The 12,170-nt window shown below is 38.4% G+C and overlaps 1 protein-coding gene across 29 annotated transcripts in view; it reads left to right on the top strand.

Annotated features, from left to right (window-relative positions):
• The window catches only part of DLG2 (discs large MAGUK scaffold protein 2), a 1,055,297-nt gene that overhangs the window by 797,349 nt on the left and 245,778 nt on the right, over nt 1–12,170 (top strand). For all 29 annotated transcript variants that reach the window (XM_074860344.1, XM_074860343.1, XM_074860342.1 and 26 more), the window contains one exon: nt 10,401–10,469. In XM_074860344.1, the coding sequence (XP_074716445.1) occupies nt 10,401–10,469 (69 nt within the window). The remainder of the gene's footprint in view (nt 1–10,400; nt 10,470–12,170) is intronic.

Here is a 12,170-nt window from a genome sequence, read left to right as displayed (position 1 = left end):
AGTGTCATCTTCAGTGCAAAGAAAGTCAACCCTCCCTTGAGAAGAGAAAGCAAAGCTAAACTGTTCTAGGCACTAAATGAAGTATTGCAAGATCACTGTAACCATTAAGACATAATCTCTGTCCATTTTGTTAATGGTAAGATTGCTCTGACAGAGTTCTGTGTTAAAATCACACTATACTTTCTTTTTTTTTGTATTGTGAATTGGAGTTAGGTCTCTGATTCCTGAAGGGAACTCTCAGCAGTCTTATAAGTGGTATTCATAACTTTAAATTAACTTCTATGGACTGTGGTGGAAAAGTACATGAAAATGCGAGGTCTTCCCAGATTTCTCTACTGTCTGTTTAACTCTTTGTTTTCTTATCCTCCTATTGAATATATATCTCCTATGAAATTGAATTTCAACAAAAATAATCCACTTCATCCAGTTCTATTGACAATAATAAACCAGTTAATCTAAAAATCTGGTTTTAACACTTTCTGAAATTCAAGGTCTTACTGGCTGTTAGTGTCATTATGAACAATTTACTAATTTACAGTATTTCAGAATTTATGCTGTATTCACAGACTACAAATTAGAGAAGCTTTTTCTTTAGACAATAGTAGCAATTTCCTTACCAGAAAACTTCCCTACTCATGTCTTTTTTTTTTTTTCCCCAACAATACAGCTGGTAAATACATGTATGATGTGCAATTTGGTATTTTTGGACTGCAAATCTTATATAATTCTTCCTATTGTGCCTATATGAGTTTTCCTCAAACTTGAGATATTCCTTGAGTTCTATCTAAGTTTTGCCATTCAAAGTTGCTTAAAAGTGGACCCATTTTTCAAGTCCTTGGTAACATCTTTCAACATTTGTTTAAACTGGAAAGGGATTTTGGTGCAGATACTTGTGTTGTTTCTTGCACAGAAACCTAGTAAGCTTTGTGTGCAATAAATATGTTTCATTACAGAAGCAATGCACAGCTCTAGAAATACATCAAAAGTGGTGTTACGGGACACTGATGAGTGCTGCATATTGCAGTTGCCACAAATCATCTACTGATGGAAGTTGTGCTACATAGTCCCTGCACAGCCCACTCAGCAAGTGCCCTGCAGCAGAGGCTCAGCTGTGGTGGCCCTGGGCCACCATCTGCATCTCTTGGTGCTGGGTGTAAATGCAGCTATACCAGCTGTGTGCAATAGAAAGGAGAGTAGGCCAGCAGAGTGGCTGAAAATCAGGGAATCTAAGTTTCTACTTGAAAATTTATGTTTCCTACTCTTATCACTTGCATCAATACCCAAAGAAAGACTATACATGTATGTATGCAAGTATTATTGCTTTCCATTTTTAATAGGAAAAATACTGGACACCAGGTGCCCATGAAGCTGCTCTATCACTCACCTCTTCAACTGGACAGAGGAGAGAAGGAAGGCTCATGGGTTGAGATAAGCACTCACCAGTTACCATCATGGGCAAAACAGACTCAACTCAGAGAAATTAATTTAATTTATTGCCAATCAAATCAGAGTAGGGTAATAAGAAATAAAACCAAATCTTAAAACACCTTCTCCCCACCCCTCCCTTCTTCCCAGGCTCAACTTTACTCCCAGTTTCTCTACCTTGTTCCCCCAAGTGGCACAGGGGGATGGAAAATGGGGGTTGTGGTTAGTTCATCCCAAGTTGTCTCTGCCACTCCTTCCTCCTTGGGGGGAGGACTAGTCACACTCTTCCCCTGCTCCAGCGTGGGGTCTCTCCCACAGCAGACAGTCCTCCATGAACTTCTCCAACATGAGTCCTTCTCATGGGCTGCAGCTCTTCATGAACTGCTCCAGCGTGGGTCCCCCACAGGCCCACAGGTCCTGCCAGGAGCCTGCTCCAGCGTGGGCTTCCCACGGGGTCACAGCCTCCTTTGGGTGCATCCCCCTGCTCCAGCGTGGGGTCCCCCATGGTCTGCAGGTGGGTCTCTGCTCCGCTGTGGACCTCCATGGGTGCAGGGCACAGCTGCCTCACCATGGGCTGCACCACAGACTGCAGGGGAATCTCTGCTCTGGCTCTCCTGGAGCACCTCCTCCCCCTCCTTCTTCACTGACCTGGGTGGCTGCAGAGTTGTTCCTCTCACATATTCTCACTCCTCTCCCCAGCTGCAGCTGTGCAGGTTTTTTTTCCCCCTTCTTAAATATGTTATCCCAGAGGTGCTACCACCATCACTGATGGTCTCAGCCTTGGCCAGCGGTGGATCTGTCTTGCAGCCGGCTGGCATTGGCTCCATCGGACATGGGGGAAGCTTCTAGCAGCTTCTCACAGGAGCCACCCCTGTAGCCCCCTGCTGCCAAAACCTTGCCGGACAAACATAATACATATACAGAAAATGAGTGAGAAGCTGAATGACTCCTTCCTACCATATAATACCACACGCTTTGGCACTCTGCCTTTGAACTGTTTCGACATATTCTATTTAGTTTCTCCAGACATTCTTAATAGAAGTTTTTTTCTGAAGTACGTCTTTCTTTCTATTGCATTACAGAAGACCTGACTGATGAAGACATTTTTCTGTACTATAGCATGTGTTTTCCTTTGGTGAAGCTGATTTCATTTTAGGCAGCAAGAACGCTTGTTGTCCTGTCACGTAGAAATCAAACCATCTCCAATTCTCTTATGCCCTGTTCGATTCATTGGAATGGTAATGATTGGAAAGCACTAACACCGGAAGAGAATTAGGAGTGGTAGCAAACAGTAAATGAGGTATGGCATTTGAGTGTAGCAGCATGGCAAAAAAACCTTGGATGATGTTGAATTACATAAGCACCATGGCAGAGAGTAGGGAGGTGGTGGCAGTGGCTTTCTCCACGAGGAACTGAAAACTCAGCATTGTATTAGATGCTGGTACCAGGGTGCCACAAGGTGTTGGTAATTCGGAGGCCATGCAGAGTGTGTCGGAAAGTTTTCTGTCATTCCTAAACAAACAATCCCTATTTAAATTCATGAAAGTAGCATTACATCCTCTTCCACAACTGTAATTAGAGCCAAACTCAGTTGTTTTGTTCATGGACCATTTACAGCCGATATGCTTAAGCAACTGAGAAGGTGAGATTTTCTTTCTTCTACCGTTCTCCTTTTTTTTTTTTCCTACATACCTACATTTTTTTTTCACTTGTTGCAAATATTTTGACATGTCAACCTCACTCCTCAGCTGGTATAATTGTCAAACTAACTTCATCAGGGAGTATTCTAGCTCCCAGATGGAGCTTTATCATTCCTTATATTCATTATAGTAATATAAATAATATCAACAACAATAATAATAGTACAACTGAGAGACTAGTAGGAAGAATTGAGATTTACTTTTTTTAACAGTAACAGAATGTCTTGGAATGCCGTGGAAATTTAGGCATCCCACTTCTAAAAACCCAAGTCCGTCCAAAGTATGAGGAGAAGATATGATCAAGAAACGTAATGAATTAGAAGAAGGATGGGATGAAAGGGAGGAATTTCAGCAAAATTAAAAAAATGTATGTTGTAACAGAAATCAGTACCTAACAGTGACATCTAGAACAGAATAACCTCTGAAAGAGCAAGGTACCGTGTCTGAGACATTAAAACAGGTCTCATGTTTCCTAAAATTTGTTCCACTTAATTTTGTATTGGTTTGTCATGGTATTTTTTCTTTATCGCTTTCACTCGGTATGCCTAGTTTGCTCAATGTTGTGTTCTTCATACTACTGTGTTAAATCTGTATTTACCCTGCACACAACATTAGACTACATGTGAAACTTCATCAACAGTGTATCCTCTCCACTCTAGTCGTGTCACAGCATTCCTAATTATTTTCAGTTCCCCTCACATAATTCCAAACTTTTTCAGCTGTTTTAGATATTATATTTCAAACTAAAACAACAATTCCTTCTCAGATAAGCATACTTCTTATATTTTAAAGCTCATCATTATCTCCTGCAATTACCTCGGCTGTAAGGCAGCAGACTTGAAGTCAGTGGATGTTTCACCACTTTGAAGATAGCTGCTGACTTAGTTGCACTGCTAACAAAGGCGGATAATTAGCTTTATTCCAGGAGCTGAAGCATTCCTCAAGTCACAGTTTCACCTTGCATTCTTCCTTATTGCTATATGATGCTAATTTAGGGCTCCAATAACTCAAATATTTTTAAGTTGTGGAATGTGGCTAACCACTTCTTTGTGGATACTTTTGCGGGGCAGGGAGGGGGAGGGAGGGAGGAAGGGAGGAAGGAGTGAAGGGAGGGAGAGAGGAAAGGTCAGCAACCTTGTTTACTTTACTTGTGCACATGAAATTGCTCCAGAGAACCTGACCACAGATGTAGTGTGGTCCTTATTCTACATATTTGTAGGCAGAGTGACAGCCGAATCCTTTGTTTCTTTTCTGTTTTCCACTGAGTAGGTATTTAGCCTAGCAATGCTATTTGTAGAGTATATGTACAGATGCCATTTTAAAAAAGGAGTTGTGACTGCTAAGTCACTCCAGAAATCCTCACTGAATCTGCCTGTGCATGAAGACAGTGTTAGATCTCATGTTTGGCTTTGTTGCCTAAGGGTGATCTGAAAGTAGCAGGGTTGAATGTCCTATTCTCTGAAGTTTCCTGTTTACTGCTGATGGGAGACTGGTTAGTTTGACACTTCTAATATGGGTCAGTAACTGTCAGTACTGGATATTATCAAGCTGTTTGTAGCCGAGATAAAATTAATACCAAAAAAGCACTCTCTGGTCTTCTAATTAATCCCACAGGAGAGCAAAAACTCATTTAACTTAGAAGTTTAGCTGTTGGCAGCATCGGGAAAAGCTGGTTTCACTTCACTGAGCTGAATTAAAACTCCACATTAATGGAATTAAAGCGTGTTGCCTTCTTAAACTCCTACATCCATCAAAGCAAAGGCTTAGAAGCTTTATAAACAACTGCACTGCTACCTTCAATCCTTGACATAAGAAACAACGTGCTGAGAATACATCATAAAACCAGTGTTAGTGTTCCCTTCACTGTCTCCAGTGGAACTTTTTCAGTGTTGTATTTATCAATCTTTTTTCTTTTAGTATTGTGAATAGCAAGGAATAACTCGGAGCTCTAGTTCTGAGGGGTTTTTTTCTGTTTGGTCGTTTTTTTCTGCACAGAGCATACAAATAGACAAATGCAACTTGTATACTTTTCTTCTGTGAGGCAGTTTCAGAATTGGGACCTCGGGAGTGCTGCTCCAAAACCAGTGTTCAGGGAGGTCTCTATCCAGCCTGTGCCGCTCGCTGCATCACTGCTTCTTTATGAGAAGATGCAGGTCAATTGATTTAGGAAGCAAATAATGACTTTTATGCTGTCAGTTTTGACTTGTCAAAGCAAAGATATATGAAAACCAAAGGTTTCCTAAATCAGGGCTATATCAAATAGAGGACAACTGTTCTTTGTTGGTAAGAGGTGGATTGGGAGAGGAAAGCTGATGACTTTTCTAGTGCTCTGTGAGTAAAGACAGTGTTTATTGTTTTTATATGAGTAAAAGAGACCAGGAGAAATTTTAGATTGTAATAACCTTCTGTCTTCCACCCTCAATGCAATAGGCAGTCTTTGGGATGAACTCTGATTTGAGTGTCATGCAGTCTGATCCTTTAATGCTGTTTTGTCCTTATTTTTAGTTGCCAAATGGCATTATAGAAGTTTAAAACACAATAAATATTTCCCTGATGTGATTGTTTCATTCCACATAGGGGTTTCACTGGGACACTGTGTATTGGTGAAAGTGTCATTTCTGAAGGGAAGGCAAAGTTCATGTGGTCCCTATAGAGAAAGAAGGGTTTATCATGCTGCCTCCAGTTTCAGCATCACCCACACAGCAGAAGTGTCTTCAGAGCATCCTTTGGCTAGGACAGAATTAAAACTAAGGAGACTGGCTACTCACCTTCTTGTTACTGTAATACTTACTGATACTATTTTCATAATAAACATTTTTAAAAAAAATATGTTAACACCATGCTGCTCTATTTTTAGTAATTAACAATGTACTGAGTAGTATACTGAAATATTATTACCTTATATTATTAAAACTATTGAGACATTTGTTCTGTATCATTTTAGAGAAAGGGTAGCATTTTTATATGCTCAAATGTCGAACTTGGAATACTTAGATCTGTGTGTAAAAATATGCTGCTTGCCTAGATATCTCAATAGGGATGTAAATGTCTATGCTTAGGCATTCATGATAGAGAATGTTGGTGGCAGTAACTCAGAAGTTTTATTTTCTTTTGTGCTACACAAAACATTGACACATGCACAAGTGTGTTAAGCGTGTGATGGAAACGGCTTCTTTCTGCCTGTTCTGCCACTTTGACAGAAGCTACCAGGAGCTCTATCTTTTAAATAAGTCAGGAGTGATATCAGACTGTTATCTGTCTCCAACTGGATAGCCAGTTATGTCAAACAGTGATTAAACTGCGGTTTTGATTTTCAGCTGTCATTGTATTCATGATGATACTTTAAAAGGCATAGGCTTGTACTGAGCATCAGACTTGATTTTGGTAATTATGACACAAAAAATGAGTTTTCATATCACCAGTTACGAATTACTTTCATGAAAAAAGCCAAGGACTCATTTGAACTCTGTCACAAATACCTAGGATTGGAAAAGGGTTTCTAGTGAGTGGAATATTGCCAATAGCTGAGCCCCTCGCTTGGAAGGAGTGAGGTATAAGATTCCTTGCACAGCTCTGCATAACTAGGTAGTCATTCCAGTGAGGGATACTGATGACATCTAGTGCTTGAGTGTTTTGATAATTTCAGGAGAATACTGAATTGAAATTACTACTTTAATTCATACTTGTTATGGGATTACATTACTTAATAGAGCATCTGATATAAAATAATACTGCCATTCTAGTTGTCTTTTTTTTCACTCCACCATTGAAATGTGTTCTGTTTTCCCAAGAATCTGCTCTTTCTTCTGAATATTCTCCTTTTGACAGCCTGTCTGGATAATCCTTTGGTTGATATGCTGCTTCTTGCCCCAGCCATAATAATACTGTGTGAGGGTAACTGCCAAGCAGATGTGATGGCACGACACAAATTCTCAAGTGGCTGAGGAGAGTGATTAGTGACTCCTGGGTACCTTGCCCTTCTGCTGAGATGTTACACATCTGATTTTCTGAAGGGGATGAATATTCTCTTTTGGCAGAGCAGTGTTTTGGAAGTGTTTCGGACTGGACACCCAAAATCAAGGAACCTGGTGCTTCTAATCACTTCTGGAAATGCTGTTTGCTCTCATTTAAATTCTGTGCCTCAACAATGATTTTCCTTAGAAAGTTCATCAATAGCATTTTCACTAACCTTTCTAAATAGGAATCATATGTTTTCAACAATAATGATTTCCATTTATAAAAAGATGGCCATTTTTTTAACATACATGAATAATGTCATCCGAAAATAAATTTATGAGACTGCAGCCAATACCAGCTTTAGATCTGGGTAGGCCTGTGTTCAGAAAGGTAATTCATTCCATGTCAAAGAAGAGTGTTTGAAGTCAAACAGAGATCTTTTATAAACAGTAAGAGGTTTTGCTAATTCTGTAAAGGCCATTATGAATAGTATGGTGACAAAATTCCTAGTCTTTATTCATCCATTATATAAAGTATTTAGAAACAGACAGGTTCAGGTTTTGCACAAAGTAGCCTGGGTTAAGTATCAATTCTCAAAGGTAGTTGAATTCATCAGTAAAATGTAGCATTGCTGTGGGGACTGAGAGTCTATTACAGTGATCAGACTGGTCCCTTTCCTCATTTTGAATCTTCCAGTGCAGGAGCAATAATTCACTGTTCTGTAAATTACTTTGCTGAATGTAGCCCATTTTTTTTTCCGACATCCAAACATAGTCACATCCCAAGTGCTTACTTTTCAATATGTTTTTGTGACCGCCATCATTTACTAATTCTGTTGATGAATGGGAAATTATTTGGTTTTAGTTCTTATCAACTGAAAGTCCTACCTTTAATGCTCTTGTCATTTTGAAACTGGTCATAGTTACATAAATAATTTTGCTGTAGTAAAAATGGGGCAATGCTGAAATCTTTTTCAGGAAAAGAAACAAAGCTTTCAGAATTCAAGCCTGCTCGGCAAGTTGTGGTTGGATGTAGATATTATGGCTCTGGTCATAACAGTATGGCATGGCTCTAGTAAGGAGGAGATTTTGAAACAGGGAGAGGTAGCTTAAATGTTTTAAAGCAAAGTCCCATATCAGCTGTCATTCCTCAGCTTCCCTTTCCTGTGACAACATTTCTTTGAAAAACAGAACACTACACAACATACTGTGAAATAAATCAAATTCCTGCATGAAACCTTCAGTTTCTACCTTGCCATGCCTTGTCAATAGATTTTTTCCCCCCGCAAAATATGTAGCATCTGTTGCAAGAATATGAGCTGCTTGTTTAAAGTCTCCATTGTGGGTTTGGCATCGGCAGTATAGCTCAGGCACGGCATTGCCATCCTTCTCTTAGAAGCAGACCTTGACATACAGTATGACTTAGAGGGCCATGACATATATCATCGTCCCTCCTCTGCTGCATTCTTGTTCCTTGTACCAGCCATATTTTTGCATCATTTGATGCAACTTCAGGGAATAAAGTTTCTGAGAGTCAAGCTGCACAGGGAGAAGATGTAGGAGTTATGGCTCTGCTGTGCCACTTCTTTCTCATGTATACAGGGGAAGATTCAGGGTAGAGGCTGTTCTCTCCCTTATTAATTTTGTGTGGGAAGTCAGTACAGGAGCATAAGGATATATGTTCACTTCCAGCTCTGTAAAGGGAGAGGGACAGAAGACAAGCCACAACCTAAACTTACATTTTTAAAAATGCATAAACGCTAAAAGAAAGGTAGTTTAAAAATGCACATCTCAAATCATTTGCAAGATGAAAACTTAATGTGAAATTTTAACCAGTCTTCGTAAAATATTATTCCGCAATGTTTGTCTAGCTCAACTATTCTGTTCAAACCATGATGCCAGAGATTCACGATACTCCTGTACATCCTGTGTTTTGCTGTAAAATGGATAAAAAACTCCCAAACTTCCCAAAAACCTTCTGAAATACTCAGAGCAAGGATGAGTACAGCAGTTTACTAACATGAAACAAGAGCACAATTGTTGCAACAGGAAATACCAGCAGGTAGCAGGTCTTTTGTTTGTCCTGTGGCATAATATCGTGTGTCACAAAAAATCACATCTCTTCTGTCAGACAGACAGTATTGACTCTGCTACAGGATAAAACGCCTATAGAATAGATGTGTTGCTCACTAACGTTGAACGTCTTAGCTTTTAATGAAAATAAGTTGTGCTTCTTCTGAACAAACAGCTCAAGTTGTATACAAAGTTTGAAAGCAAGACAAAATTTGCAGTTAGAGTCAGTGATATAAAACTGACTTAAAGATTTATTTTTAATGTGTACTTTGCAGTATTAATACTGGGCCTCAGTGTGTGATGTAGCCATTTAAACTAATCAGAAGATATACCCAGATGCTTCTGCTTTTTTATTTTATTTTTATATACATTGTCCTGGATAAGGAATGCAATTGATCATCACAGAACCACCTTTGACTGATGCTGTGTTGTTATCCATTTATATTTACATGAACAGTAGTGGTACAATATTATTATACAATAGTACAGTACTGAAGTTAATGTATAGTGTGTAATTTGTTGGGTTTATGTAACATAATAACTATTTTTGAGGTTCCTTAGTCATGACAACATAACATATGAGAAGCCATTAGACCTCAGGATTTTCAGTCAAAAAGATTTTTCTTTCAGAGAGTGTGTTTTGCTTTAAAAATACCGCATTTTTTTCTAAATGTTGTGTCTCAGATTGATAAATTTCATGTGGAAACACTCAATCTACTTAAAATCTGATAAAAATAGTGAATGTTGGTTGAAATTTGTAAAATTTGAAGTTACATTATGTGCAATTATAAGCAATGCATGTCTTCTTTTACTGAGCTTTCTGCCTGAGAAACACTGAGAATTAGATGGATAACATCATTTACTGTTTTACCTTCTGCTGTGAAATTAACTTTGTGTTTTACGGTTAGTATATTTAGCAGAACAATTAGCATCTAGGTTATTTTAAGTCAGTGAACTGTGTCTATATATATATATTTTAAAAGAGTAAGAAAGATAAGAGGGACTTATTCTCTTCATTGTCTGCTCTTAATGAGGAATGAAACCTGATTTTAAACAGGAGAGATTGTAGGGTTGAGCCCTTTTTTGAAGAGATGAGCATCACTGAAGTCAAAATGCTTTAGACATGTAAAACAATCTGATTGTTATTTCTATTTTGGAATTAGCTAAACTGCTAGAGACAATAAGAACAAGAGAAACTTCTATTTCTTTAACAAATGCTTTTCTTTATTCTTCCTTGGTCATACAGTCATTCCCAGCACAGCACTGCAACGCGTCCACCCACAGTGAGCTTGCAGCGGACCATTTCTGTGGAAGGGTAAGATCATTCTCTGTTGAAGCTGCCTGTAGAGCTCTCATATACCACTAAGCCAGACACTGAACTACCCACACACACATAGCTGTCAACTAGATGTGGTTTTGCATACCACAGTGTTTAAGTCTGTGAGATGAAGAAATAAATACTTTCAGATTAGTGCTGATCCTTTCTAGATACTTACACTGACGTTTTGGTTTTCATGGAGATGAGAATATCTGTCATGGAGATATATTAACTACAATCTCTTCAATTCATCTCACTTGACTAGTGTTAATATTTACGTGTGTTAGCTGTAAAATGGTTCCCACTAATCATGGAAATACCCAGTGAAGTCTTACACCATTTTCTTAACGTATGCATGAGTTGTTTTTGACAAAGCAGTGTCCCGAACTAAGGATGAAGAAGTACTGATAGAGAATAATAATCCTGTGCTGGTGTATATCTGTGTATATTGATATGTTAATTGTAGAAGTATAGCTCAGAGTGTTTAGCTGACTCCATTTTAACAAAAACAATTGGGTAAAGTATGAATAATTCACAACCACAATTAATATTCTTGGATCTATACAATATTAGAAAAGCCAATATTTAACACTGAAACACAGATTTTGGTTGCACAGACTGGCGTAATTTACAAAAAATGTTAGATTTGTTTCTTCCCTCCCATAGAAATGTGGAACTGTTTGAAATGTTTTGTAAGCATGGGTAGTAACTTGTCATTGGCTGCTTTCAGGTCCCATTTGAAATCTTTTCTTTCTTGTGATAAAAGTAAGAATCCAAAGTTCCCATACAGGAAAGATGTCATCTTATTGTATTCTGGTTTATGTTACAACTTTACCGTGGTGCAGTCAGCAAATAAAATGGTAGATATGTGAAATAATCCACTCCTAAGTGAGACCCGAAGTGTTTTTCTCACAAGTCTCAATTTTTTCTTTCTTATCTAGATCTGAGATCTAACATTTTAAGTTTTTACTTAAAATGTGTAGGACAGCTATAGCAGTTATTCATTGAAAACAAGACTGAATAATGAAATTGCTACAGGAAGGGTGCATATGGCTTAAGGGCTGTTGTCTGGAAGGTAATTCTATAAATGAAGTTCTCATCATCCAACCTTCCTGCTCAAAACAGGGCTAATTTCAAGTTAGATCAGGTTGCTCAGGGTCTTGTTCAGTGCAGCGGTGACTAGCACCAAATGTGGAGCTTGCACAAGTTCTGGTCAACCTGTCTCAGTGCTTAAACACCCTCACTTTGGATTTATTTTCTTTATCTCTCTCTTTAACAAACAGAGAGAGTTATAATAAATTCCCCTGTCTTTTCCTCAGATCAACTCATTAATAAATTGATGTTTGAAATAAACTGAGCTTCAAGAACAAGTTTACCAATTAAAATGGTGATTGGATTAAAAAATAAAAAGGAAAAAGAAAAAAAAAGAGTTTGCTAAATTAGGTTTAAGGAAAGAAATTCAGTTATGATGTCTCTGACGTGGTCTCCTGGACTTCATAGTTCAAGAGGTATCCTGCGGGTTTAAACTCCTACTGAATTTTTGAAATCAATCTGTCTACGTGAATTTTTAGATAAATTGCAGAATCTGTGCTGGCCACGCAGACAAGTTGCATATATTGTATATGAATCATTAGAGCGCAGGAAATCTGCAATTGATATTACAGGTCTCCTGCTGTTCAGGAGGTAGAAGAATATCTG

This window comes from Strix uralensis, chromosome 2 (assembly GCF_047716275.1).
Source record: "Strix uralensis isolate ZFMK-TIS-50842 chromosome 2, bStrUra1, whole genome shotgun sequence".
In the NCBI taxonomy this organism is placed as follows: Eukaryota; Metazoa; Chordata; class Aves; order Strigiformes; family Strigidae; genus Strix; species Strix uralensis.
This window is presented reverse-complemented; position numbering and strand designations above follow the sequence as displayed.